General features: G+C 46.6%; 1 protein-coding gene across 1 annotated transcript in view; it reads left to right on the top strand.

The window, feature by feature from the left end:
- LOC138515207 (uncharacterized) overlaps positions 1–25,926 on the top strand; it is a 154,842-nt gene that overhangs the window by 2,696 nt on the left and 126,220 nt on the right. Inside the window, exons 2-4 of the mRNA XM_069630167.1 lie at positions 16,872–16,942; positions 18,796–18,856; positions 20,001–20,128. Of these exons, the coding sequence (XP_069486268.1) occupies positions 16,931–16,942; positions 18,796–18,856; positions 20,001–20,128 (201 nt within the window). The 5' untranslated portion in view covers positions 16,872–16,930. The remainder of the gene's footprint in view (positions 1–16,871; positions 16,943–18,795; positions 18,857–20,000; positions 20,129–25,926) is intronic.

The following is a 25,926-nucleotide window of genomic DNA, read 5'->3' as shown; positions in this document are numbered from 1 at the left end:
AGGAGCTAACTCAAAGAGATCCCCGGAGCATTTGTTTTAGGTGGAACTGGCTGGCAGTGGGCAGGAGTGGCCGTAGGAATTAGCATTTCCAGAGGCATTCAATGAGGGGGCAAAACCAAACAGCACCCACAAGCTGCGTGTCTCTCATCGCATTCCGTTCTCCTACCTATCGGCACTCCTTTGCTAATAGTGGTGGCTTTAAAGGTTACCCTCAGGCACACCTAATAGCCAAAACAAAAAAAGTTAACCGGGTTGAATTTTACACAGATGAGGCTGCCGAGCTGTCATCTGGAGGTCAAGCTGTCCTACTAGTGATTGCTTCATGGCAGCTTTCGCTAATAGATTATAAATGAGGGTTCTGGTTTTAATGGTGGACTATTTAAATCAGCAGTAGCTAGGGATCTGTGGTGGATCACCAAACTATATGACTCCCATAAGTTTTTTACGGATTTAATGAAATTAAAAGAGGGGTGGATGGAATAAATGGCAATAGGTTTTAGGGATGTGTATATAAGTTTAATTGCGAATGTTTCCCATTGAATAATCAGGTGAAAAGCGTGTAGCCACTTCTTGGCACCAAATCCCAGTTCCAGGGATATGGCATCCAGCTTCTTCTATGCGCAGGTTGCACTCAGAGGGGTATAGCAAGCACTCTGCCACTTCTTTGCCACCCTTCCCCTTTGCAGGGATACAGCACCCGGCGGGCTATGTGTATTGAGCCTGGTGGATAGTGCCCTTCCCCTTTCTTCCTGGTCCAGGCTTAGAGTGTCTCGTGTCACTGGGTAGGGATGTAGAGCCCTTCTAGCTCTCAGTAAGGGATAGATAGAGCGCCATTCCCCGCTCCCTCAGGGATACAGTGCTCTTTGGACACTCTCAACATGCCACAGTCTGCAGTGCTCCTACTTGCCTCTTCATATATAGGAAGTACGGACCAGGCGTTCACAATAAAGTGAAGGCTGGGTTCCGTCTTCAGTGTCTCTGACTTCGGAAGTCACATGACTCGGGCTCGGGTGCAACCACATATTGGGAGCTACCACCCTGTACTGCCTCCAGGTAGCTCACCACACTGGCAATGCTGTGATAAGCTGACATTTTGAGCATCAGGGTGCCCCCAGTCCTTAGGACAGAGTCAGGCCCCTGACTTCATCACTGTTCCCAAGACATGATGGCCTCATAACTGCAAAATACTACCTGGTTTCCCACACCTCCTTTTTACAGCAAGCTCAGAAAATGCATTGTTCTGCCCTAAGCCAAGCAAAAGCCAAACATGTTCACATCCAAAGCAACTCAGCACTGAATAAAACATGCGCCCTGTTTGAAACGATAACATGCTCATCTTGTGACCACGTGGAATCTATGGTGTGCCGAAAGGCTATGGCTGACCCTGCTGGACTTTCTGAAGCAGCGCCCATCCAGCAATAAACCCATAATGAAAAGGAGACCCACGAATTCCAGAATCTGCGGCTCTTATTGCGTCACCATGTTTCAGAATTCCCTCTTCCTGCATGCAGCAAGAGGGTCGTTGTAAAGATGGCGCCCAGTTTAGTAAGTTGAAAGATCTAGATAGCGGAGGCCAGACACCTGAGGCTGAACTCCTTAGAAGTTACTTTGAGTGGAGAGCACTTCAGTTAAATACATAGTGGAATTAAAACATTTTCCAGGCAGACAGGCAAATCACCTGTTCTCTGGCATGGTGCCCACTCAGCAGGGTCCACAGTCACATTGTATCTCACTGTGCCTTACTACAGGTGACATATCCATTTACATATTGGCCTGCTAAACCCAAAGGACAGCCCATCACCTAAATGATTGTTAACTTTCCTCTAAGCAAGAGCATCATCAGCAACCACACATGTGTTTTGACAATATTTTACAAATGTGTGGGAGCCCTTTACGGAGAACGAACATGGTTCAAATAATCTGTGTATGGGATATTTCCCACTCAGGAGGGTCTAGACCCAGGTTTGAGCTCACTGCACCTTTCAAAGAGGAGAAAAAACATTTGCATATCCTCCTGGCTGCACTCAAAAGGAGAGTCCAGCACCCAGACCATATGCAATTCTCCTCTGAACAAAAGTAGCATCAGCAACCGCAGACACGTGCCTTGGCATAGTCGGGCCTAATCAGTGAGGTGAAGCTGAGCATCTCTGAGGGCACAGTGACAAGGGGTCCACGTCTGGATTGCCCTTGGTTACCTAGGGTAGAACCTCAAGTTTTACAAATTAAGATTGTGGGACCCCTCTACTGAGGAAGATCATGGTTCAAATAACCCTTTGCATGGAATTTCTTCCACCCAGGAGTGTCTGCAACCAAGTTTGAGCTCACTGCACCTTTCGCAGTGGAGAAATATCGATTTGCACATCATTCTGGTGCCACCTACAAAGGTAGTCTAGCACCAAGCAGGCAATTCTTCTCTGAACACGAGTACCACCAGCAACCCCAGCCATGCGTTTCGGCCTTGCTGGGCCTCCTCAGTAAGCTGAGCCTCTCTCAGGGCACAGTAAGCAAGGGGTCCACGTCTGGATCTCCTTTAGTGAAAAATGTGGTTTATCATCACCAGTGAGGTTGGCTGTGTCCCTCCAGACACTAGGCTCTGACTGGCTGATAGAGGAATAGGGCAATGCTGAATGTGCAAGCCCAAAATGCGAGTGGACCAGTTTCTTGAGCCAAAGTTGGCCAGAGTGATGAGTTTGCTCACTGTGCATCTAATAGGTTTGAACAACTGCAACACATATTCTTTAAAGAGCACAATTTGCAGCACATTTTACCAAACAAACCTTCTTTATTACTATTTAAACAGTCTGTCCCAAAAGAAACAAATTGCATTTGTGACTGTAGGCCACTTTTTCACTGGTGCCCATGCTTATTTTCTGCCCCCGTCCGATCCTGCCATGTGCAGAGAGCAAGGGGACACAGCTAGATCAGCCTAAATAACGTGTGGCACAACCAAAAGTATTGAAAGGGGGAAAGGGTGCAGGTGTGTTTGCGTCTCTCCTGTCTTGCTTGCTGACACAAGGATTGCCCCCAAGGACTTGCCGTATCGCTGCCTGAAGCCACGCCCCATCCACTACTTTGGGTCCAGGCCCCCCCCCGCAAGGTGAATCACGCAGGGGAAAGGGTGCAGTTGTTTGGCGCCCGCAGCATGTTCGGCACCAGGAGGCGGTCGGCAGAGCCTTTAATCCAGCACTGGAACCCAAGGAGGAGGCACCATGCCTGAGAATAGAAAAGGGCCAATTTTGACCAGATGAGGTGGTGTGTGGTTGTGAAGACTGCGCGGCTGAGACTGAGGGCCAGCGGGAGGTCTAACTTGTGTCATTTATCTACAACCTATCACTCTTTGCCCTTCTGCTTAGCCCCTGCCTTCACTACAAGTAAATTCATTTTCCTCACTTTCGACGTCTATCATCATTTAACTCCATTGTGGCAGATTCTGCAGCGCCAAAGTGCAAAATATTTGTAGTTAAACGGAAATTGATGCCTTGTATAAAAGCTGCCGACACAAGAAGACCCAACAGCCCAACAAGACATACGGGCGAAGCCTATTTCTTGATAAAAGAAATTAACCAGTTCTTGGGAGTTAATGAGGTCAGCTGGCGGTGCGGGGGGTGAATGCTTGGCAAACAAAGGGCTTGAAACAGCACTTTAAGCACTGATAGTGGCACAATCACCAATAGAAATACCTTAGGGGTCAGGGGCAATGCCAACATCACCGGTAACACCACTGAGAATGGCAAAGCAGAGAATGCCAAGACAGGCAAATTACTAGCCGTGGGCATGTGTTGGGGGGTCCCAATCATCACACCCCTTGAGCCCTCTATTCCCAAGGCGATGTCCGGACCAGATGCCTCTGGCAGAGCACCGACCAGAATCAGTGTGGGCGATGACATTTCAGCATTATCACTGGTGACCATAGGTCAGAATCCAATAATCACTGCATCATCAACTGCCCACAGGGGTATGGGGTGCTATCTAGGCACAGTGGCACTTGGGACCTCATAGTTGATGACTCAATCGTACAGACCCTTCAACCTGACCTCATATCATTGACATCACCCCCGGGGACCATTGCGTTCACTGAAAATAGGAATAATGCAGACATTGGGGATAATCTGTGGGCCGTCAATGTCAAAAATCCTCCACACATAGGACCAGAGTCAAAAAAGAAGGGGCAGGACAAGAATGAATTGACCACCAGCGACTGCTGCTCACCTAAAACATCTGCTTTACTGACTATGCAAACCTCAGATTTAGTCTCCGCGAACGGTGGCTGCAGTCCCGTCCTGCCCGAGGGGTGTCAACTTGGGAGAATGTACAGAGTATCACCGATTTAACAGAGAAGATAGTCATCCCTAACCATGATGCTCATATCAACACCACAAGCAGTAGTTATGTGGCCGGGCCAAGTGCTTCCCTGACACCCACATTGAGCACTGACATTAACCATGTTTTGGCTGCTAAAGGGCATCAGGCCGCAAAACATCTAGACCCCACAGTCCTTTTATTGTCAACAGGGAAACATGTTGTACAATCATTACAACAAACAACTGTATGGAAGGCAGATTGTGCACCCAGAGGTACCTGGATGGATGTGAACCCAGGTTGCAGAGTGAACTCTGCACCATCCTACCCCTCCCACAACAACGTCTTCCCCAGGGCCAGTAGAGTTCAAACAGGGTGGAGCATAAAAAATAACGGGACAAGAGGCTTAAGCAAGGGGGCATCTGTATTTTTGCATGAAGTCCCCAAATTGGCCCCTAACTGCTCAGAAACCAAGGAAGCACTTATTAATAAGTGCGCCCATTGGTTCTCCGCAGTACGTGGTTGTTTAACTGTGATCTGGGTGGACATCTCAAATTGGACTGTAATTTTAAGCTGCTTATTGTATTTGGAGGATATATATGAAGATTTTATTGTTTGTCTTGTTTACTTTTAGTTTTGGAAGTTTCTTCTGGTTTGACCTGTGGGGTTCTTCAAGGGTCAGCCTTGTCCCCTTTACTTTTCAATCTCTTTGTGCGCCTATTGGCAGACTTGATTGCTGAGTCTGGAGTCCTTTTTTACACCTACTCCGATGACACTCAGTGTTTTGGTTGGACTCCCCACAAACTGAACCCTTTGGCAAACTTTGTGACTGCCTGGACAACATAGGCAAGTGGATGTCTGCCAATTGGCTAAAGTTGAATGGAAATAAAATGGAGGCCTTGGTGTTTGGTCTCTAAACGGCTTGCAGTCTCTGGAATTCTCAATTCTGGCCTGACTCACTTGGCCCCTATCCAGTAGTATGTGTATCTATGAAAAGCCGTGGGGTGAGGCTCCTTCCCAGTGGGCCGCGAGAAGCACAGATCTCGGCAGTCAGTCATTCAGGGTTTGGGAAACTTAAAACCTAGAGTAAGATACTGCCTCTGCTGGCCCCAGACAGCCGAACTATGATGGTCACGTCTACTATAATGGGGTCACTGGACTACTGCAACAGGATATATTTAGGGCAACTTAAATATCAGATACAACGTATGCAGGAGCCCCAGAATCCAGCAGAAAGGTTGGCGCTGAATGTGCCTCGCTTGACCCCTTATGCAGCCCTCCTGCAAAGCCTCGCAGTGGCGGCAAGGATTGGGTTTAAGGTACTTTGTGTCACTCACCGGGCTTTACACAATGCAGACCCAGAGTATTTGAAAGATAAGATAGAGCGCTACTATGCAACTAGGAAGCTGCGCTCTGCCTCTCAGTCGCTTCTTAAAATACTGAGGTACCAAGGGGCACGGCTGGGAGGTCAGTCCTTTTCAGTTGTGGCTCCTGCATTATGGAATTCACTTCCACTGTCATTGAGTGTCATCGAGGATTACCTTCCCTTCCGCAGGACACTCGAAACCAATCTCTTTTAACTTATCAGTGTGCAATTCGGTAAAGAACTTTTTTTTCTCCGTACTGCCAATACCAGCGCCTAGATGCTTTCGGGCCTTAGTTTATGCTTTATACATTTTGAAATACATGAATAAATAAATGTTATTGTTCGCCGTATTTACTTTTAGTTTTGGGAGTCTCACTTCCATTTTTGTCATCAGCGCTCCCTGTGATACACGTGACCCACTGCACATATGTCCTTGGGGAAACTTCAGTGGAGCGCACTTAAGGCAAGCCCGTCTGGGCTCGTTCAGGTCTTGGCCAGGCAAGATATATCACTGGCTGCTGGACTGACGGCAAACTATTCTGAATCCTGCTCCGTCTGACACCCCGTTCCCTCTGAATTGGATCCCTACTGCTGTGGTCCTGCATACTTGTTTAAGGAGGTGGGTCCTACTTTCAAGGTGATCTTATCCAATGTTCGCTCCTTGGTTGCCCATGCAGCTCACGTTCAGGATGTATTAGTTAATTATCTTCCTGACTTAATGTGTCTCACTGAGACTTGGCTTACTGCAGCTGGTGCACCAGGATTGCATAATGCATTGTCGGATGGTTATAAAATCAGGGAGTGGCTATTATCTTTAAGTCTGTTTTTCATCTATCCCCAACTCCATTAGTGCAAGATATTGATATGGAAGCTCTGTTGATTTCTTTTATGATCCCTGCAAACATCTCTTAGCATTTCCTTATTGTTTACAGGCCCCCAGTTTTTATACCGGTTTTTAAATCTTTTTCTTGATTTAATAGCTGAACTCAAGATAAAATATACACGCCTGATTTTTTTAGGTGATTTCTTTTTGTTTTAAACTTTCTTTATTTAGTTCTTGACATTACAACAGGGGGAATAAACATGGCAGTATTTATCATTACAGTTTTTTTAGGTTACAACATTTATGTATTACATCACAGCAATGATTACCAGATTAGACAATAGAGACAACAGTTTTACATCGGGTTTATGGGTCCGGTCAACAAGGACCCATTTTAGGGCAGGCAGTTGACTATTCTGTATCAGACTTGTGTACCTGAGTGACTGTAAATAAATGCGGAATGGAGGCCATATGTCTGTTGGCTTGCAGCTCCCCGGTTGTAGCGAGGACCATAGCTCCTCTTGACTAGAATATGTCGTATAATAGTGTTGTGCGCCCCAGCTTTTAGCAAATCTATCACAGCCGGTTGCCACTGCATGTGTTCCTTACAGTAACAAGATTCAGGCCTTATGTCGCACGGAATATAGTTGGAGCTTGCACATTTTCACTGGGTTGCCCAGGGCCCGAGTATTCCAACTCATACATTGTAGTGTCTCATTCAACATTTGGCCAGTACATTGTGTTTATCTTTAGCCCAACCTGGGAGAATAGAGAACATTTCATTGGAGCAACCACCAAGTCCATCAAGGGACACTGCCATTCCCCAACTATAACACACATGTCAAGCACATTTTGCTTATTTCCCCAAATGGTTCCCACCCCCAACTCAATCCCCCTCCCAACTGGAGGAATGAATACCCCAACCCCAACAACCCAAAATTGTTTGCAGGTTCGCCTGGGGGGGCTGCTCGCTGACTGCAACCGGTCTTCAGCACAGCCTAACTTATATCATGTAAATTAATATGCAGATGCACCTCCCCAAGTAGTCATTGTGTAAATTCTAGGAGCAACAGCGAGCTTATATCAGAAGTACCCTGATAAGGTGGCACTAGGCAGTCTGTACGTTATCTATTTCGCAACACAGAGCGGCCACTAGGCTCCCGCATGACTGATGGTTACTGCCAGTGATCACCCAGGGAAGTGGCCATTGAGGAACTTCATGGCTTCCTCAGGTATGGTGAAAACAAAATACCTTATCAGAGCATTCAATCCGTAGCTAGGCAGGTTATAACATCGCATATTTGACACCCAGGTCTCGAAGCCTCTTTTTGGCTGCCATAAAGGATTTCCGCTCCTGTTGCACCGCCACTGAGACTTCGGGGTATAGGTAACCAGTTGGAGCCCATCAGTAGCTCTCCTTTAGTTATCGCAACCCGCAGCAGCGTATCTCTGTCTCGGTATTTGAGGACTCTTCTGGCTATTATTAGGGGTTTGGGGTGCCCCTGGTTTGGGCTTAGGGGCAAGGAACCGGTGAGCTCTTTCTATTGCGAATTGTGGTGACAGTTTAGGGGCATCCAATAATGACAGGAGGGTGTGTTCAATGAAATCTTCCATGGGGCCTTCAATATTGACTTCATGTGTCCCTGTTATCCCTAAGTTGTTGGACCTTGAGCCAGATTCCAAATCTTCATTCTTCTTACTGATCGTTAACACATGCTTTGAGAGCAAGTTGACGTCAGCTCTGAGCGCCCTGATCTCGTCCTCCGTGCCCCCCATTCTGGTTTCCATGTCTGTGATGCGGGCGTCAGTCTTATCCATGCCGGCCTTTGATGGAGCTGATTGTGCCTCTCATGTCGTCGAGTTTAGTGTGTATGGTCATGAATCCTTCCCGCATATACTCCACGCATTGTAGTTCACTGGGCTCTTCTGGTGGCTGCAGTCCACCACTGGCACCCTCTGCTGTGTCCGGAGTCCTAGTTGCTGCCTTGGCCTACATGTTGATATAGGATTGTTTCTTCCCTGCACCCTTGGTCATATTTGTGTAGTGCTGCGTCAGAAGGGTAGCAGAGGCTGTGTTGTGAGGCAGAGGGATAGAATCGAGGTTTGTGGTGTCTGTCAGCGTCGCTCTTGCCTCTATCATGCTGACCCAACATGCAGGTTAGGGCTCAGGGGATTAACAATGAGGCAGCGGGATTGAATAAGGGTTGCAAAGATTTAATGTCCGCAGGTTCTCAGGTTGATTACAGCACCACTACGTTGGCTGTGGTATAGGGTTTACACAACAGGTGTAGGAGCAGACCCACAGCTGATTTCTGAAGAGGGTCAAAGAGCAGTAAGGTTCTGTGGCAGTTGCTGTACAGGATTCAGACCAGGATCAGGTGCTCAGACACAGCCAGCTGCTGTATTATGGGTTCAGGCTATCACTCCTGTTTGGGAGCATGATTTTTATGTGTAGTGTGCAGACTTGCCAAGGTTAATGTGCCAGTATGTAGAGGTTTAGTGTCCAAAGAGCCTTGCAGTGGACACGTGTGCCACTGCAGAAGATGGGCCCTCCTAGGGTGGGGGGCGGGCACCTAGGTATGGCCCTAGAGGGCAGATGGAGTAGCCCCTGCAACCCCAGCACTCACCGTCCCACCTCACCAGATGGGCCGTATTCTGCATGGATTCTAGGTCAGTGTACACGTGGTGCAGCTCCAAGCATGTGCTCAGGGAGTAGTGTGGTGCCGTCCATGAACAGCGATGTGATGTGCAAGGGTGCCAGTAGCAGGAGGCACCGTAGTGTGGTTCTGGAGGGTGGATTTAGTGGCGCCAGCTAACCAGCACTAGCCACCTCGCCCGGCTAACTGGGTCGTGTTTGTGTGGATTCCAAGTCCATGTGGTGTAGCTGCAGCCAGCTGCTCCGGGCACAGTGTGACACTGATTGCACACACCAATGCGCAGGGGCGCCGGTGGCTGGTGTCCGGTGCTCCCCGCAGTGGCAGCAAGGAGATCCATGGGGGCGCCGTGGGGGGGGCATGGGCCCCAGGCTGTCTTCGATGTGGCGAGGCCCTCTCGGCCCCCGCATCTGTCAGCAGGTGAGGGTGGAGAAGGGTGGGCATCTTTGATGGCCACCTGTTTTAGCTCCCCTGTTTTAGGTGATTTTAATATTAAATGTAATCAACCTCATCCCCCTATTGTTACCCAGTATTTTGAAGCACTTTCAGACCATGGTCTTAATCAATGAGCACTTTCATTTATATGGCAACACCGTCATCTGGTCCTGTCTGATGAGTCTGTAATTTCTATCTCCCCTGCTGGAGCAGTGATTTTGTATTTGTATTTATTAAGTTGATATAGCGCTTTACTCCAAAACACTGCACATTTTAACAACAGGATACATATAACAATAACAAAATACCAGTAGCAGTAGAAGCAAATTGCAATTTTGAATCAGGCCAACAAAACAGTATGTAGAGCAATTAGACAGAAGGGAAGGGGAAGAGTAGTGCAGTAGAACTGGGAGGAAGAGGGAGGGATGGGTAGGAGGAGGAGGAGGGAAATGGAAGGGGTAAATGGGTGAGAATGGGGTGGAGGGGGAAGTGGAGGGAGAAGATTATGGGGAAAGAGTGGGAGGATGGGGGAGGGGGAGCAAGGAGGGGGAGGGGTTTCATGGCAGGGAATGGAGAAGGAGAGATTTAAGGGACGTGCGGAATGAGGAAAAGGTAGGAATAGAGCGGATTGAGAGAGGTAGGGAGTTCCAGTGTAGGGGTGCTAGGAGTTGGAAGGAGCGGAAACGGGAGGAGGCACAAGGGGAAGGAGGACCAGTGAGAAGGAAGTGGTCAGCTGAACGAAGGGAGCGAGAGGGAGTGTAGAAAGAGAGAAGGGAAGAAAGATAATGGGGAGCGAGACCGTGGAGAGATTTGAAGACTAAGCTGAGAAAATGAAATTTAAGTTGGGAGCGAAAGGGAAGCCAGCCAAGGGAGGAAAGGGAAGCAGTGGTGGAGTCACGGGAGGTGAGAAGACAGAGGATACGGAGGATACGGATGGCAGAATGGTAGATAGATTTGAGGGAGGCAAGATGATAAATAAGTAGACCAAAGAGTAAGGACAAGCAGTAGAAGAGGCTAGAGAAGATTTTGTCTGATCATTATTTATTTCCTTTTTTCCTTAAACTTCCTTCCACCTGTTACTGCCTGGCGGCGAAATTGGCGCCGATCGGACTGAAATAGTCTTATGTCTGCCTTTCATTCACAATGTAATGACAACATTTCTGCTGATTTCTCCTCACAAACACATTCTCCTAGGGTTTAGGCTGACGTTGTGGCCCCTCTCAAACCTACTCTACTATGTAGGTGCCTCTCAAAACCGTGGTTCTCTGATGACTTGAAATCTGCCTGTCTCAATTTGAGATGGACAGAATGTAAATGGTGTCACTGGAAAAAGTGGCTTATCGACAACTTATGAAAAGTGACTATACAGCTATTGATGAAGCTAAGCGGGTGCACTTTACTTATAAAATTGAAAAAGGCTCTAAATCAGCCTAAAGAGCTTTTTTCGGTGGTTAGGCTCTTCCACCACTGATCTTACACCTACAGTTTTGCAGGCGCTCTGTGACTCACTGGCTGAATACTTTGTCACATTGACAAATACGCAATAACATCCGATTGGTCCAGCAATCTGTTATGGGTAGCGGTTCAATTCCATTAAGAATGGATGCTTGTCATACCTGGTCCGATTTGCCTATATTTTCGGATGAAATAACATGCCTGGTCCGATTTCCCTATATTTTCGGGTGAAATAGTGGGTCAGACTATGGCGCATTTGAACTCCTCTGCTCAGCCTCCATCTGACCCTTTTGCACTTGATGTTCTTAAAGACATCTTGCCAGGTATAGCTAGTCGTGTTTCACAAGCATTAATCTGTCTTGTCAATCTGGACACATTCCACTGGAACTTAAACAAGCAGTGACCATTCCTCTCTTGAAAAAACCATCACTGTATCCTTTAGTTCCAGCACATTTTGGGCCCATCTCTCTTTTACCCTGTTTTATGAAGTTGCTTGAAGCTTTGATCTCTCTTCTTTTGTCTTCCTTCTTGGAATTCTCTCGGTTCCTGGACCCCTTCCAGTCAGGCTATCTCCTGGATATTGGGCAGTGGATGAACACCAATTGGCTGAAGCTAAATGGGGACAAGATGGAGGTCTTGCTGGTAGGGTCTCCCCCTAATCCTGCACTCTTAACTCCTTCTTTTTGGCTTTCTACACTGGGTGATGTTCCTCTTCCGGTGACGGTGGTGAAAAATCTGGGGGTTGTTCTTTCTTCTACTCTTTCTATGGCCCCTCAGGTCGGTGCAGTTTGTAAAGCTGGCCATTTTCATCTTAGGCTGCTATGAAGGGTTCTTCTTTTCTTGCCTAGTCACTGCCACCCTCCAGTCGTGGCTGCTCTTGTGCACAGCCGACTGGAATATTGTAATGCCTTGTTCCTGGCTCAACCAGTGGGACTAATACATTGTCTCCAGGCATTGCAAAATCTAACTGATCAAATTGCTACAAACTCACTCTATGGCTCTCATACCTCACAAGTCCTGCGCTCACTGTACTGGCTTCTGGTGGCCATGCACATTGAATTCAAAGCTCTTTGCTTAGTCCATCAAGCTTTTTACCAGCAGGGAGCCGACTATCTCTGGGACACATTTGTCCCCTACTGCCATGGTCGCGATCTTTGCTCTGCCAATGCCTGCCTAGTGGTGATACCCAGGTTTTGTCTTTCCTGAGTGGGAGGCCGGGCATTTTCCATTGCTGCAGGTAAACTGTGGAATGTCCTGTCTCCCTCCTGCACTCAGATGTACCCGCAACCATTTGGACTTCAGGCGCCTGTTATGACCTTATGTTATGACCCTAAGTGGGGTCTGCAGGTTAAAGGATACACTGGGAGCCGGGAGGAATCTTCAGTTACTTTAATCAGATGGTACATGGGGGATTACTTCAGTAATTACAGGATCAGAATCAGAGCTGAGCCCACTGGCTCCCACCACCCAGGCTACATAATATCAACTGTCCCTGGGTAGAACACTCACCACACAGCATTCCACGCAATCATACCCAAACACTCCATTCATGACATCACCACTCAGGCACTCATCATACATACTACAAGAGGACAGGGAGGACAGAGTGTCACACTTAACACCTCCCTTGCTTCAAAGCCTAACAATCCTAACACCTCCCTTCCTTCAAAGCCTAACAATCCTAACAGCGCCTGCTTAAGACGCTACTCTTTTAGACTGGTGTAGGCTGCCCTCTGGATGTCTCCTAGCGCCAAGATGCCCTTGGACGAATGTGCGCTTTATAAAACTCATTAACATAACATAACAAGGACCTTGGGTAAATCCAATTGAGTGAGGGGAATTGTACTGTGGGGAATATTCAGGGGTATTACGAACTGTTTCTAACTGATAGATGGGCATATTCATTAACTGGTAGACCAAGGGGCAACTGTAATCTGCCAAAATGTTTCTACCTTGGAATGATGAGAATTTATTTGAATTGTTGTGTTATTATTTGTATGCGTGAGAATGCATTTTTATGGCCTTTTGGCTGGAATAATGTTACTGATGATGATGTTGAAAAATTGGCCAAAAATGTGAGAGTCAAACTTCCACTGCCTTTAAAAATGCACATATTTTAACGACATACACAAAACCTTTTTAGACAAATCATTAGTGGACTACAAAGCACATTAAAACCCATATGATGTTTCAAAAGAAATAATAAAATAGGTTAATGTCAGAAATGATATAGGAAGGCTGATCTTGTGCTCTCACTCCCCCTGTTGAAAGCATGCTGTTTCTTGAGATCATGCTTTGGATCAGAATCTATTTCTAAGTATGAGCCTTGTTTCTGGGGGGCTTTGCCTCTGGTAGCAGCGTCATAGAGTTTTAATAGCTTACATATGTATTACAGCATTTGCGGCTACAGTTACCATAGCACTGCAAGTAACAAGTATTACTATTACCTAACTGAATTTACAGCTATTTTAATGGCTCTGAAAGATAAAAGATGGATTCAGTCTTGCTGGTATTGAAACCTGCAACCAATAGGTTAAACACAGAACCCAACAGTGAGCAGTTCACTTGCTAAACTATCCGACCAATCTGTGTAATCAGAATCCCCCTCAGGAGTTGCATGCAAAAACCAGCCTTAGTAATCGGAATCCCCCTCAGGAGTTGCTTGCAGAAACCAGCTTTAGTAACCACAATCCCCCTCAGGAGTTGCTTGCAGAAACCAGCTTTAGTAACCAGAATCCCCCTCAGGAGTTGCTTGCAGAAACTAGCATTAGTAACCAGAATCTTCCTCAGGAGTTGCATGCAGAAACCAGCCATAGTAATCAGATCCCCCTCAGTAGTTGTGTATGGGAGTGAGGGGTCCTCAGGCCCCCTTGCGTCGTACGCTCCTCAGTACAAGGCTTGGACCACGTGCCTCCGGTAGTGGGATTGCCCCTTGCCCTTATGTAAAGTTAACCACGGTTGACTGCTGCATAGATGGGACTACTGAGCAGGACACGGGGCATCCATCTTTTGAGCCCCCTTTCGAACAGGCCTCACTGCGATAGTACAGCAATGCTCAACTCCCCTTCCATTGCAGCAGCCAAGGACAGAGACACACACACACAAGGCGCACAGGCAGCTGGCTGGCCCCTACCCTTGCACTCCCCCTGCGAAGGAAAGCTCTGCGCTTCCATTCTCACGCTGAAGCTGGAGAAAGTTGCAACAATCAATATGCTACAGTTTTCTTCCTCTGAGATCACTGTTCGCCTGAGAACCGGCATGTGAACCAGGATGAGCTAAGCACTTTCTGCTCGAATCGTCCTCATAAACGTGCAAGCCACCCACCCCCATTAGAACAATTTATTGCCATCCTGACCCTGCACCCCCTGTAAGGTATTTCTTTCAAGTGCCAGACCCTCGCCTGTGCTGCGAAACCCACCCAACACACCCACTATTAACCTTAAGCATTTTTATTACTATATGTTTTTACTTGTACTAATGGGTTTGAAACCTAGAAGAGATGTGAAACATAGCCTGATTCTTTTACATGCACAATAAAGGTCAAGGCCTTCAATTAAAGCCACAAATGACCCAATTGTACTGACAATGATCATTGTGTGTGACTTATGTAGAAATGTGACAAGTAGCATAACATGTTTTAAATAATTTGTTATTTAGTATGTAACATATTAGCTTAGGTAGTGACCACAGTGACCGGACCCTGACCTGCATGGAACACAAGATGTTTGACGTCCGTCAGCTACTCAGCCAGCCAGGAGGAAGAGATGCTACCCACACCTACTGCACCACACCGTCTGGCCAATCGGGTCCATTTAGTATTTTTTGTGAGAGTTACTTTAAATAATATGAATGTTGGCACTGATGTAAATGGGGGGGAGTTTTTTTTGGGTTATTTCCTAGCTGGAGAAATAAACCATCCTTTGAACTCTTGCAGCCGGGTCTCAGTGCCTCTTTCCCCGACAAGGGGTTGTGTTTGCTTTTTATTTTTTCTCTCACATGTAGTAAGCCGGGGAAAGGCACCTACATTTTCTTGCAGAAACCAGCTTTAGTAACCAGAATCCCCCTCAGGAGTTGCATGCAGAAACCAGCCTTAGTAATCAGAATACCCCCCGAGTTGCTTGCAGAAGCAGCTTTAGTAATCAGATTCCCCCTCAGGAGTTTCTTGCAGAAACCAGCATTAGTAACCAGAATCTTCCTCAGGAGTTGCTTGCAGAAACCAGCTTAAGTAACCAGAATCTTCCTCGGGAGTTACATGCAGAAACCAGCCTTAGTAATCAGATTCCCCCTCAGGAGTTTCTTGCAGAAACCAGCATTAGTAACCAGAATCTTCCTCAGGAGTTGCTTGCAGAAACCAGCCTTAGTAATCATATCCCACCAGGAGTTGCTTGCAGAAACCAGACTTAGAAATCAGAATCCCCTTCGGGGGTTGCTTGCAGAAACCAGTCTGAATAAAGTCTGAGTGATCAGATTCCACCAGGAGTTGTTAGTAATCAGAATACCCCTCTGGAGTTGCATGCAGAAGCCAGCCTTAGTAGCCAGAATCTCCCTCAGGAGTTGCATGCACAAACCAGCCTTAGCAATCACAATCACCCCTAGGAGTTGCGTGCAGAAAAAAACTGTCTGAATAAGGTCTGAATAATCAGATCCCACCAGGAGGTGCATGCAGAAATTACCCTTAGTAATCAGAATCCCCCTCAGGAGTTGCTTGCAGAAACCAGCTTTAGTAATCAGAATCCCCCGCAGGAGGTGCTTGCAGAAACCAGCCTTACTAATCAGAAGCCCCCTCAGGAGTTGCTTGCAAAAACCGGTCTGAATAAAGTCTGAGTAATCAGATCCCACCAACCAGCCTTAGTAATCAGAACCCCCCTCAGGATGTGCTTGCAGAAACCAGCCTTTTTAATCAGAACCCCCCCCCCCTCAGGAGTTGCTTGCAAAAACCGGTCCGAATAAAGTCTGAGTAATCAGATCCCACCAGGAGTTGCTTGCAGAAACCAGCCTTAGTAATCAGATTCTCCGTCAGGAGTTGCTTGCAGAAACTAGCTTGAGATTGGGAGGGGTTGTTGCAAGAAGAGAGAGAAGATTCAACCTGGGAATCCTAGTGGTTATTGCACTAACTCTTTATGCTGTGCGACCTGGTTTCATATAACCCAGTTTTGGGTGTTGTCGCAAATGTGAGGGACAGAGGTCTAGACCCCACATCCAAATTATAGATAGTACAATTACCCTCAACATTATGTGAAAGAAACAAATGTTTTTAATTGTGTCACTCATACATTAAAGGCCCATCAAGCCTTATGCCCTAGGATAACACGTGTTTCGGCAACAACAGTGCCTTTCTCAAATCTGGGCACTTCATGAAACAAAAAAATCATACTTTCGTATTGAATGGTAATCAATCCTCATATGTAATTGGATGAGCAAGTAATAACAGGGTTAAATCCCACCAGAAATTAGTAGAATTTGCGCACAGCATTGGCCCTCCACGTTGTAAAGCCTTAACATGCAGTTATCTTGCTTTTTGTCCCGTGTCTCTTGTTGCAGCAATTGTGGATGTATTTTTTGTTTTTTATGCTTTATTTGTTTGGTGCTTGTTTTTGGCTGATGATTTAAGACCAGACCCAAAAGAGTGAAATGAGACTCTCCGTCATTGGTCTGCTGCATATAGGTGATGCACATACAGCATGGTCTGTCTCCATGTTTTCCTCCTCCCTTTGGCCTTGTCATTCATCCCGCCTTCCCCTAGCACCCGGAGAATCCCAGACATCATCATGATTGTGCTCATTTCTACTTCTCCTGACCTGATGTCTGTTTTTATTAAGCCCTGTTTTCTCTTTTCCAGATTTCCTCCTGCCACCCACTCGAGAACTCTACCAAGCGCAGTCGCCATTTGATTTCCACATGCCTCGAAATGTGAGTGTGTTTAATGCATCTTTATGTGAAAGAAGCACTGGAGTCGTTTCCCAGACCACATTTTTATTTGTATTTTTCATTGGTGATTTATAAGGTGCCAAGTGCGCGCGACATAAATTGGAAGAACCAAAAAACCACACATGGGAAACAATTAATCAATAAGGTGTAGGTTGGGACCCGGGACACAGCAAGATCGGGAAACTACCAAAAAATTGCTACAAGGAAATTTCGGAATCAATAATAAAAAGGTCAGAACTCTTTAGAACAGTAGTCTATGGTTTGATAGGCTGTGCTTAAAGACCAACGAGCCCTTGGAATTCTGAAGTTTACACCAGGACTGGCCGATGTGTCTGGGGCAGTGTGCTAGCCTGGGAAGCAAGAGCAACACAGGTTTGATACTTGGCTTAAAAACTTTCGGGTATTAAGTGCGTTATAAATTTACAATTACACACATCAGATGGCCAATTGTGCCAAGTATTATTAGCAAGCAAGATAATACACACAACTGAAAAAGAAGGAAGTGCATTACATGTGAGCAGTCAAGAGGGAAAAAACACTAAAGAAGACATTTGCAAAGCAGGGAAATGATAGAGGACCCCAAATAAAATATCACAATTGGAGCAAATTTGTAGTGATCTGAATCCCTTGGCCTGAGCCTGGGGTTGCTTTATAAAGTTTAGAGTCCTTGAAGCATGTGCCAACAGGCCGGGGACGGTGTGGGGGGCGGGGGGTGTTACTTGGCTTTTGGCGTGTTTAAAGAGGCAATATTAGCCCCTAATGAAACCAGTGTTTGATCTGAGATGTTTCCACTGTGCATAAGCGCTACATATATGTCCCTGAAGAGTTTGGAGTGCACTGCAATCCTGCACATTTACAGCATATGCACAGCTCTTCTGATCAATGTATGTTCTGGGGCGGAGTTTGCAGCAGCACTCTGGAGTTACTCATTGAGGCCAAAATGTTTTGTGGTTGAACACTTGCATCGTGTTCCCAATAGACAGTCTCAGTTTAGGTAATAATCCCATGATTGGTCACCAACAGCACTTGATAACGGCCCCTCGGACAAGTTAATATACCTGAGCCTAGGAGAGCCTTTAATACATTACCACCCAGAACGGCTTGCAAAGTAAGGGAGGGGTATCATTAGCACCCCAGGGTAAAGATCTGTGTTCTGAGGGCTTTTATTGGGGAAATAAACAGGCGGTGCAGAGAGCCAACCCGTTTCTACCCACAAACAAAACTAGGAATTAGTTCTCCATGGGAGATGAGGGCTCCAGGATGGCATAAGCGGATGAGTGTGTGGCAGGCGGGCAGCGGAATGTAAATGATAGATAAGTGAGGAGTGTTTTGGGTTTTGAGGGTGGCAAAGGTGCAGAAAGAAACCTGCAGAGAACAGGTGCAGGTTGAGAGGAACAAGCAAGCAACCAACTGCTTGTTGAGAAGTCAAGCCTATGCTGGCATATAAAGCCTGCTATATATATATATATTTTTTTTGCATTTTTAAAGCACTCACACACGCTGTTACAGAATTTTCTTTTTGTCTTAGTTGCATATTTATAACACGCTTAAATACCCAGAGGTTTCTAAGCGCAGACCCAGGAATCGAACCTGTGTTGCTTCATGTCATCTTGTTTCCAAGGGGAGCACGTTGCCACTGAGCTATCCTCCTGGGACAACGTAACAGCCTGACTGAGCCACTTCCACCACCAAGGGTGCTACATTTCATTGGAACTGCTACAAATATGTGGATCCTTCACTCACTACAAAATAACCGGATGCTGTTGCACAGCTGGTCTGAAAATGTTACTTTTAAAGAGCACAAGCTAACCTTTCTGTACTCTCCTCCTGTGCAGTCGCGAGGCCGCTTGAAGTCACCCGGCTGTTGTCGTAGATCAGTCAACGACTACGAGAAAGGTGAGTTGCGACAAATACTCTTGCTGACAATTCATCATTGCCTTTTCTCACTCACAAGACTTTTGGGTTTGCTGTGATTGTTTGTTGATTTCTTTGGTTATGTTTTCATTTGTTTGGAAACACGTTTTGACTAAGAAATGTCCACAAAATATAAGGTGGAGGAAATGTTAAAGAAATAACACAACCATTCTATATGGAGGACTCTTATCTTCAAGTGGAGAAATGTGTTCATTGGGTAGCGAATTTATTCTACTGAAATTGCATCTAGGATTGGTTTGAAGTAATGTAGAATTGGAACATGCAATGTGGATGTACAGAAGCTCTTGCTAGTCAGACCATTCCAGATAACGCATCATTGCTAGGCAGGCAGAATTCGCATTTACCCCTTTCTCACGGGTGACCATGTATTGTCCAGAAAAGGGAGCGTGGGCACTGTGTATGGATTGCCGCTTAGGGTTGGGGAATGTCCAGTTTCCGCTCAAGGGAACCGTTAGCACAAGTGGACATTTGTCTGCTAATTTCCCCCTTGGTGTTGTCATGGCAGCCTTTGCCCTAAGACTATCCTCCATCTTTGGTCTGATTGGTCTTCCCTTCTTGTTTGGAGCTTGTTTGTTACGGTGGGGCTGGCTTCACTCCTACGCAGCAGGCACCTCTTTGCTGCTTTGGGTCATTTTAAGGTTAGGGTCATTGATTAAACCTTTGTGCTCAGAAATAGATGCTTTTACAGAAGTGGGTGTACGTGCTTCAGGGACACGACTGGAATAGCGAACTATTAGGGAGAGGAACGTGATGAAAAGGCGCTATCCAAATGCCTGCCAAGACATACATAGGTCTATATTCATCTATAGGTCTACATACGTCTATTTTTCTACGATTTGTACCATTTACTTTTTCTCTTTGGGGTATGTCGATTTACATCAATACGTCTACATACCTCTATTTTTCTAAGATTTGTACCATTTACTTTTTCTCTTTGGGGTATGTCGATTTACATCTATACGTCTACATACGTCTATTTTTCTAAGATTTGTACCATTTACTTTTTCTCTTTGGGGTATGTCGATTTACATCTATACGTCTACATACGTCTATTTTTCTAAGATTTGTACCATTTACTTTTTCTCTTTGGGGGATCCTATTGCAGTTCCACCTATGAAAATTCTGCAACGCATTGATGGAGAAACAATGGTGCATATTTTGGACAATTGTGCTTTGCGCAACTCAGATGAGACCATTTTGTCGTGCTGTAGAATCCTGGGAGCAGCAAATAAGGTATATATGAGTTTCCATATCTTCACAATTCATCCCCTGCAAAGAAGGAGCAGAAGCCCTATGGACCAGCCTAGTTCCTCTGTGATATGTTCGATGAAAGAGTGAAATGTTAATATGTGAAATGTTACTGGCTGTTTTATAGCATATGGTAGGGCAAAGACTTGGAAAGGGAAGAAAGCAACAACGGTTTAGACTTTTGGTCGGAAGGGGCTGTGCTTGACTCCTCTCAGATTTATTAGTCAGGACTTAACATGTCTTATCCGAAACTTGTATGAAGCATATTCTCTAAAAGGTTAAGACATTGGAGTACTATGGTTAAAGAGCAAAATAGCAAAGTACGCCGAACTGTGTTTGGGATTGTAAAATTTGTTTGGAGAGGAGTCGTACACGAGGAACAGTTTCCACCTCCCAAAGAAAAAAACCTGCAACCGTTTCCTTCCTCAAGTGGAGCATTGCCAAAGAAGACCTGTTACCTACTCAGTCTAATATAAAACACAAACACGTCAATGATGTTGTGACAGGTTGAGACACCCAAAATCTAAATTGGGGGAAATAGAACACAGCAAGCAGATACAGGGTCTGCCACGGCTGCCACGGATGTGTGCTGTTTACAACACTGTGTGTGTATTTCTGTATCCCGTTCCTAGACTTTAGTTGAGGGAGACAAAGTGAAGTGGCCTGTGATTTATTAAAGCAGGGGATCAGAGAGTACAGAGAGCAAGGCAGGGGGATCAGAGAGTGGAGAGAGCAAGGCAGGGGGTTCAGAGAGTACAGAGAGAAAGGCAGGGGGGTCAGAGAGTACAGAGAGCAAGGCAGAGGATCAGAGTACAGAGAACAAGGCAGGGGATCAGAGTACAGAGAGCAAGGCAGGGGGATGAGAGAGTACAGAGAGCAAGGCAGGGGGATGAGAGAGTACAGAGAGCAAGGCAGGGGGTTCAGATAGTACAGAGAGCAAGGCAGGGGATCAGAGTACAGAGAGCAAGGCAGGGCGATCAGCAAGTACAGAAAGCAAGGCAGGAGATCAGAGTACAGAGAGCAAGGCAGGGCGATCAGAGAGTACAGAAAGCAAGGCAGGGGATCAGAGTACAGAGAGCAAGGCAGGGGGATTGCAGAGTACAGAGAGCAAGGCGGGGGGATTAGAGTACAGAGAGCAAGGCAGGGCGATCAGCAAGTACAGAAAGCAAGGCAGGGGGATGAGAGAGTACAGAGAGCAAGGCAGGGGGATGAGAGAGTACAGAGAGCAAAACCGGGGGATGAGAGAGTACAGAGAGCAAAACCGGGGGTTGAAGGCAAGCGTCCCCAACCAGCACGATCCTCCCCGCAATGAGAGACAATGACGGACTCTCCCAAGTCGGGAATAAAGCCAAGACAGAGTGCGGGTGAGCTTAAGTGGGAGTTTATCAGTCAGAATAGGGCATGCAAAGAACTCTGCAAACTCCGAGAGCGCTCTGTCTGACAATAGCAAAGACAGGCGTATATATTTACAAAAAACGTCATAAGAACCTACATACTATAGGGGGCACAAGTTCGATAGGATTGGGTGGCGATGACTAACTATAGGTGCTGCTGCGATGCGGTTGGCTTTGGCTGGAGGACGTCACTGGTCAGCCTCGTGGGTTGGGCTGGGCCTGGCAGGTTGGCTGAGTTCATCCGGGCGGTGTTGTTGTGCCATCGCGGCCAGTGTCAGAGATGAATGTCTTTTCCTGACTTATTTGCCCTGGGCCGTGCACACCGCAGTCATTCAGTCATTGCAATATTATCTTCTTTAGTAAATCTTCCAATAGGTTATTCTACAGGTTAATGCAACACAGGAGGAATGCACCTTGTGAGAGGTCTGATGGTCATTCGTCAGAGCATGGTTACCAGTGTCCTGTTGACCGGAGCCATAGGTTGAGGGGCTAAGCTTCAGGGCATGGGACGGGCGGTACATGCCTTCCTGTCTTGTTAGATGTGGTTATGAATGTGCCGCTGTGTGTTGCCACAGTATTGGGTGTCCTGATTGCACAGGGCCATAAGTCTAAGATGATCCGGTGGGTTGTGGGGTTTACGAGGGGCCGCCTTTGGAAGTGTATGCTCAGGCAGAGGTTTACTGCTGTGCTGTAAATTATGCAGGTGGCGGGCCGTGGCCTTGGGTGCTGCAGAGGGGGCTACACATCTTTGAAGCGGCTCCAGTCTGGTTGGGGGAGGTGGAGCAGCGCAGCGCGGGCCTCTGCTCTCATGTTTTGGCAGTCTTCGCAGGGTGGGAGGGGGAATGGCCTTGCACATATTCACAAAGGTATCTTCCTCGTGTGTTGCCGGTTTTTAGAGGTGAAAACATCTCAATCATTTAAACACTTTATAATATTTGTTTGAATACATTTCAACTTTGCTGGATGTGTCTCGATTATATCCAGTCTGAGCACCTTATTCGTACACTATGTTTTAACAATTACAGTGTTTAGTTATATGCATATACATTTGCAGTAAGTGAGGTAGTAGCGAGGTTGGTGGAGTACATAAAAAATGACCCGCCACCGTACGTGACGGTGGTGGCACACAAGGGGCTTAGACATACACGCATGACAAGTGTATTCTCGCACATCCTTCACATGAGCCCTCTGTATGGTTACATTCGTCTTCTTGTGTACTCTAGCAGCATTAGTTCAGTTATGGCGCGGGACTGCGGGGTGTACGGTTTTCAATGATACATATAGAGAATAATCCCCCGGAATGCTTTTATCATTTGCACACCTCTGCAGGGGTGTGGGTCCTTCATTGCTGGTGTCATGTAAACATGCGTTTCTTACAATAATTACACAATTTTACGGGTCTCTTTAGTAGAAGTAGTTTTGTGGAAAAGATACACGTATTACACGTAGTTTTTGACATTCGTATTTGGGTATTATTCTGCTTTCATCGGATGACCATTCTACAGTTCTCCCCATCACCCTGGCCTCGCTGACCGGGTCATGCTGGGAGCAGTGATACACTGTGGACGGTGAAATGTTACAGTGTTAGTATCTTATGCCAGCTCATGTCCGTTTTGTTCGTGGGAACGGGCTCACAGCGGATCTGCCAGCGTGCTGTGGTGACAGGGATAGTTGAAGCTCTCCGAGGGTGGGGGCCGCGCTGCAGTGCGCTGAGCTCACACCATCTTTGATAGACAAAATGGTTTCTGGGCCTAGCTAAATTCAATACGTGTGGGCAATGTCTTCAGCAGGTGAACCCTCCACCACCTGGGCCCGGGTGGTCTGAGGGGACGCCCAATGAGCCATGGCCCTCACCTGGGGAGGGGATGCAGGCAAGGAGGGTCTTTTGGACCACTCCTCCCCTACATTTCCCCCCTTTCGTTACTTAAGTAACGAATACTTTAAGTCCTCCAACCTTCTACATTCTGCTTCGTCCATTACTGCCTCATCCCATGCAGGTGTGCCTTTTATGGGCATCCATGCTCTGCACACCCCCCGTAAGCTCTCCCCTCTTCTGGCATATTCATCTGGGGTACAAGTCAGGTATATACATCCGCCATCTCCCACCAAATCTACCCACACCTCCTGGTACCATTCTAATACACGGGGCTCCCTAATGGTGGTGTGCCATGCTTTATCTACGATATCCTTGTCATGATACCTAGGCACCAGTTGATATCTTGGTGCGTCATCAGTTCCAGTTTGTACCTGCACTTCCTGCATAGTTTGCATTGTCCCACGGGAGTTGCCCATTGTCACCATCATCATTGCACCATTAGGTACTGCGTTAGCACAACATCGAAGACCCACCTGGCACAGGCAAAAAATTAAAAGGAGGAACACCACAGCTGGCATCAAAAATTTCACAGTTGTTCCAAGCCATGAGGGGACCCAGGAGAAGATGTTATCGAACCATGTACTGTCTTCTGCTCCACCTTCCATTTTCATTTTTTCTCCCAGGTTGTGTACTGCTTCGATCACGTGGGACAGGGAGCCGTTTTCTGCGTCTTCAGAAGGTACGAAAGTGCAGCAGGCACTTCCAATTTTTCGGCAAACACCTCCATCCATCGCCGTCAACAGGTCCAAGACATACCTGTTTTGCATTGTCATCAGCCGTAAAGCCCTTAATTCCACTTTTATTACGTTGAACCCTTCTTCAGTGTCATTGGCCAGCTGAATCAATTCCCAACGTGTTATCTGGAGCCATTTTGCGTTTGCCCTTGCTTGGACACTTGAGATGAGTGAGGCAAAGAATGTTTCTGCTGAGCTGAACAATCGATATCTGTCTGGGATCTGAGCCAACAGTTCTGATGATGCCTTTGATATGTAGTTTGATGCTCGTCTGTTACGGATCAGCACCTCTCCCTTGCTCCCGGAAGACAGGACATACATTTGTGACTCTGCAGTCGGCTGGGCTGCGCTCTGTTGTATGCGTTCCTGTGCCTTTTTGCTCCCATCGATGTGGCTTTCTGGTATTACCATTAGGGCTGAGTGCAGAGTGGCCATTGAGCAGCTGCCACTCCATGACGGGGGAAGGTGCAGGTATGCCTGGTTGCCGCATACCCAGTACGTGTCCATCAGGGCCGCTGTCCCTTTTCTCAGATCTGGGATGGTGAGGGTCTTGTTACAGTTCTTGTTTGTTCCCATGGGGGTTTTCCCCTCTCCTTTGAAACATAGTTCATAGTCTATTTCGTTCTGTAGTTTGAAGGGTTTTTCAATGGCGGTTACCCAAGTTAGTTTTGAAATGTGTTCCTTCCATACTGGTGTGCATGTTTCTTCTATCCACTGCAATTTCTCTGGTGCCACACCTCTCAGTGCTTCAGCTTTGCACATTACTTCTTCATCCTTCCACTTGTTGTCTGAAAAAAGTGTCCCTTGTATTACAAAAAAGGGTTCTTCCAGACATACCAGCCCTGCAGTCCTTGGATAGCAAGTTTTCTCGTTCTGCAGCATTCTAAAAGTAACTCCATGTGCCTGGAAGGTGTTCTTAATCCTGCATAACGTGAGATGAAGGAGACATTGGGCATCTATAATTGGCAACTCTTTGGGTAGCAATACTTTGGGTGTACCTGAAGCATGAGGAACGAGGGAGTAGACATAACAGCTCTCATTTGTTGTTTGTTTAGCTGTAGCACTCATATCCGCATACCATTTATTTGTCTGGTGGGGGTGTCGTGGGTCTTCCATTTTATCTAGTCCTAACCCATAGTACTCATCATACCTTCTTCCCCCTGCGTCTCTTTTTCGTCTGTTGTTCTTGTTCCTCATGTATTTCCCAGCCTCCTGGGCGAGGGACAAAATAGACCCCCCTTTCTCATTCCCGCCCCCCTTGGCCCATTCATCATATAAGATATCGTGTGCTGCTAGCATTTTTTCCTTTTCGTCCCTGACGTTATCTTGCAGGTTGTTTTTTAATATGGGGGCAGGTTGGCTAGTGGGGGTATCAAACAACCACGATATGGCAGACGGGTTTCGATCATTTAAACTGCGAGCATTATAATTAGATATCTTTGGTGGAGACACTGTGTTGTTTTGCATTCCACCCTGCGGCTCTTCTTTTTCTGAAATGACAGCATTGGATGGTGTAGTATAGTAACCCCATACAAGTTTAGTTCCGTCCCATACCAGAAAATCACCTTCCCTCGTATTGACACTTACAGTTGCATTGGTACCAGCAGTGCTGTTAATCCCAGTAGTGCTGTTAATCCCTCCCCCCTCGTTCATCTCGATAGAGATGAACGCTACAAACCAATATGTAACCAGGCCAAACATTATTATAAAAAACAACGTAATGCACACAGATAGTCCACACTCATACGAATATCTGCATCTCTCATTTAATAATTCTCT

This window comes from Ambystoma mexicanum, chromosome 6q (assembly GCF_040938575.1).
Source record: "Ambystoma mexicanum isolate Mex_15411 chromosome 6q, UKY_AmexF1_1, whole genome shotgun sequence".
Taxonomy (NCBI): domain Eukaryota; kingdom Metazoa; phylum Chordata; class Amphibia; order Caudata; family Ambystomatidae; genus Ambystoma; species Ambystoma mexicanum.
This window is presented reverse-complemented; position numbering and strand designations above follow the sequence as displayed.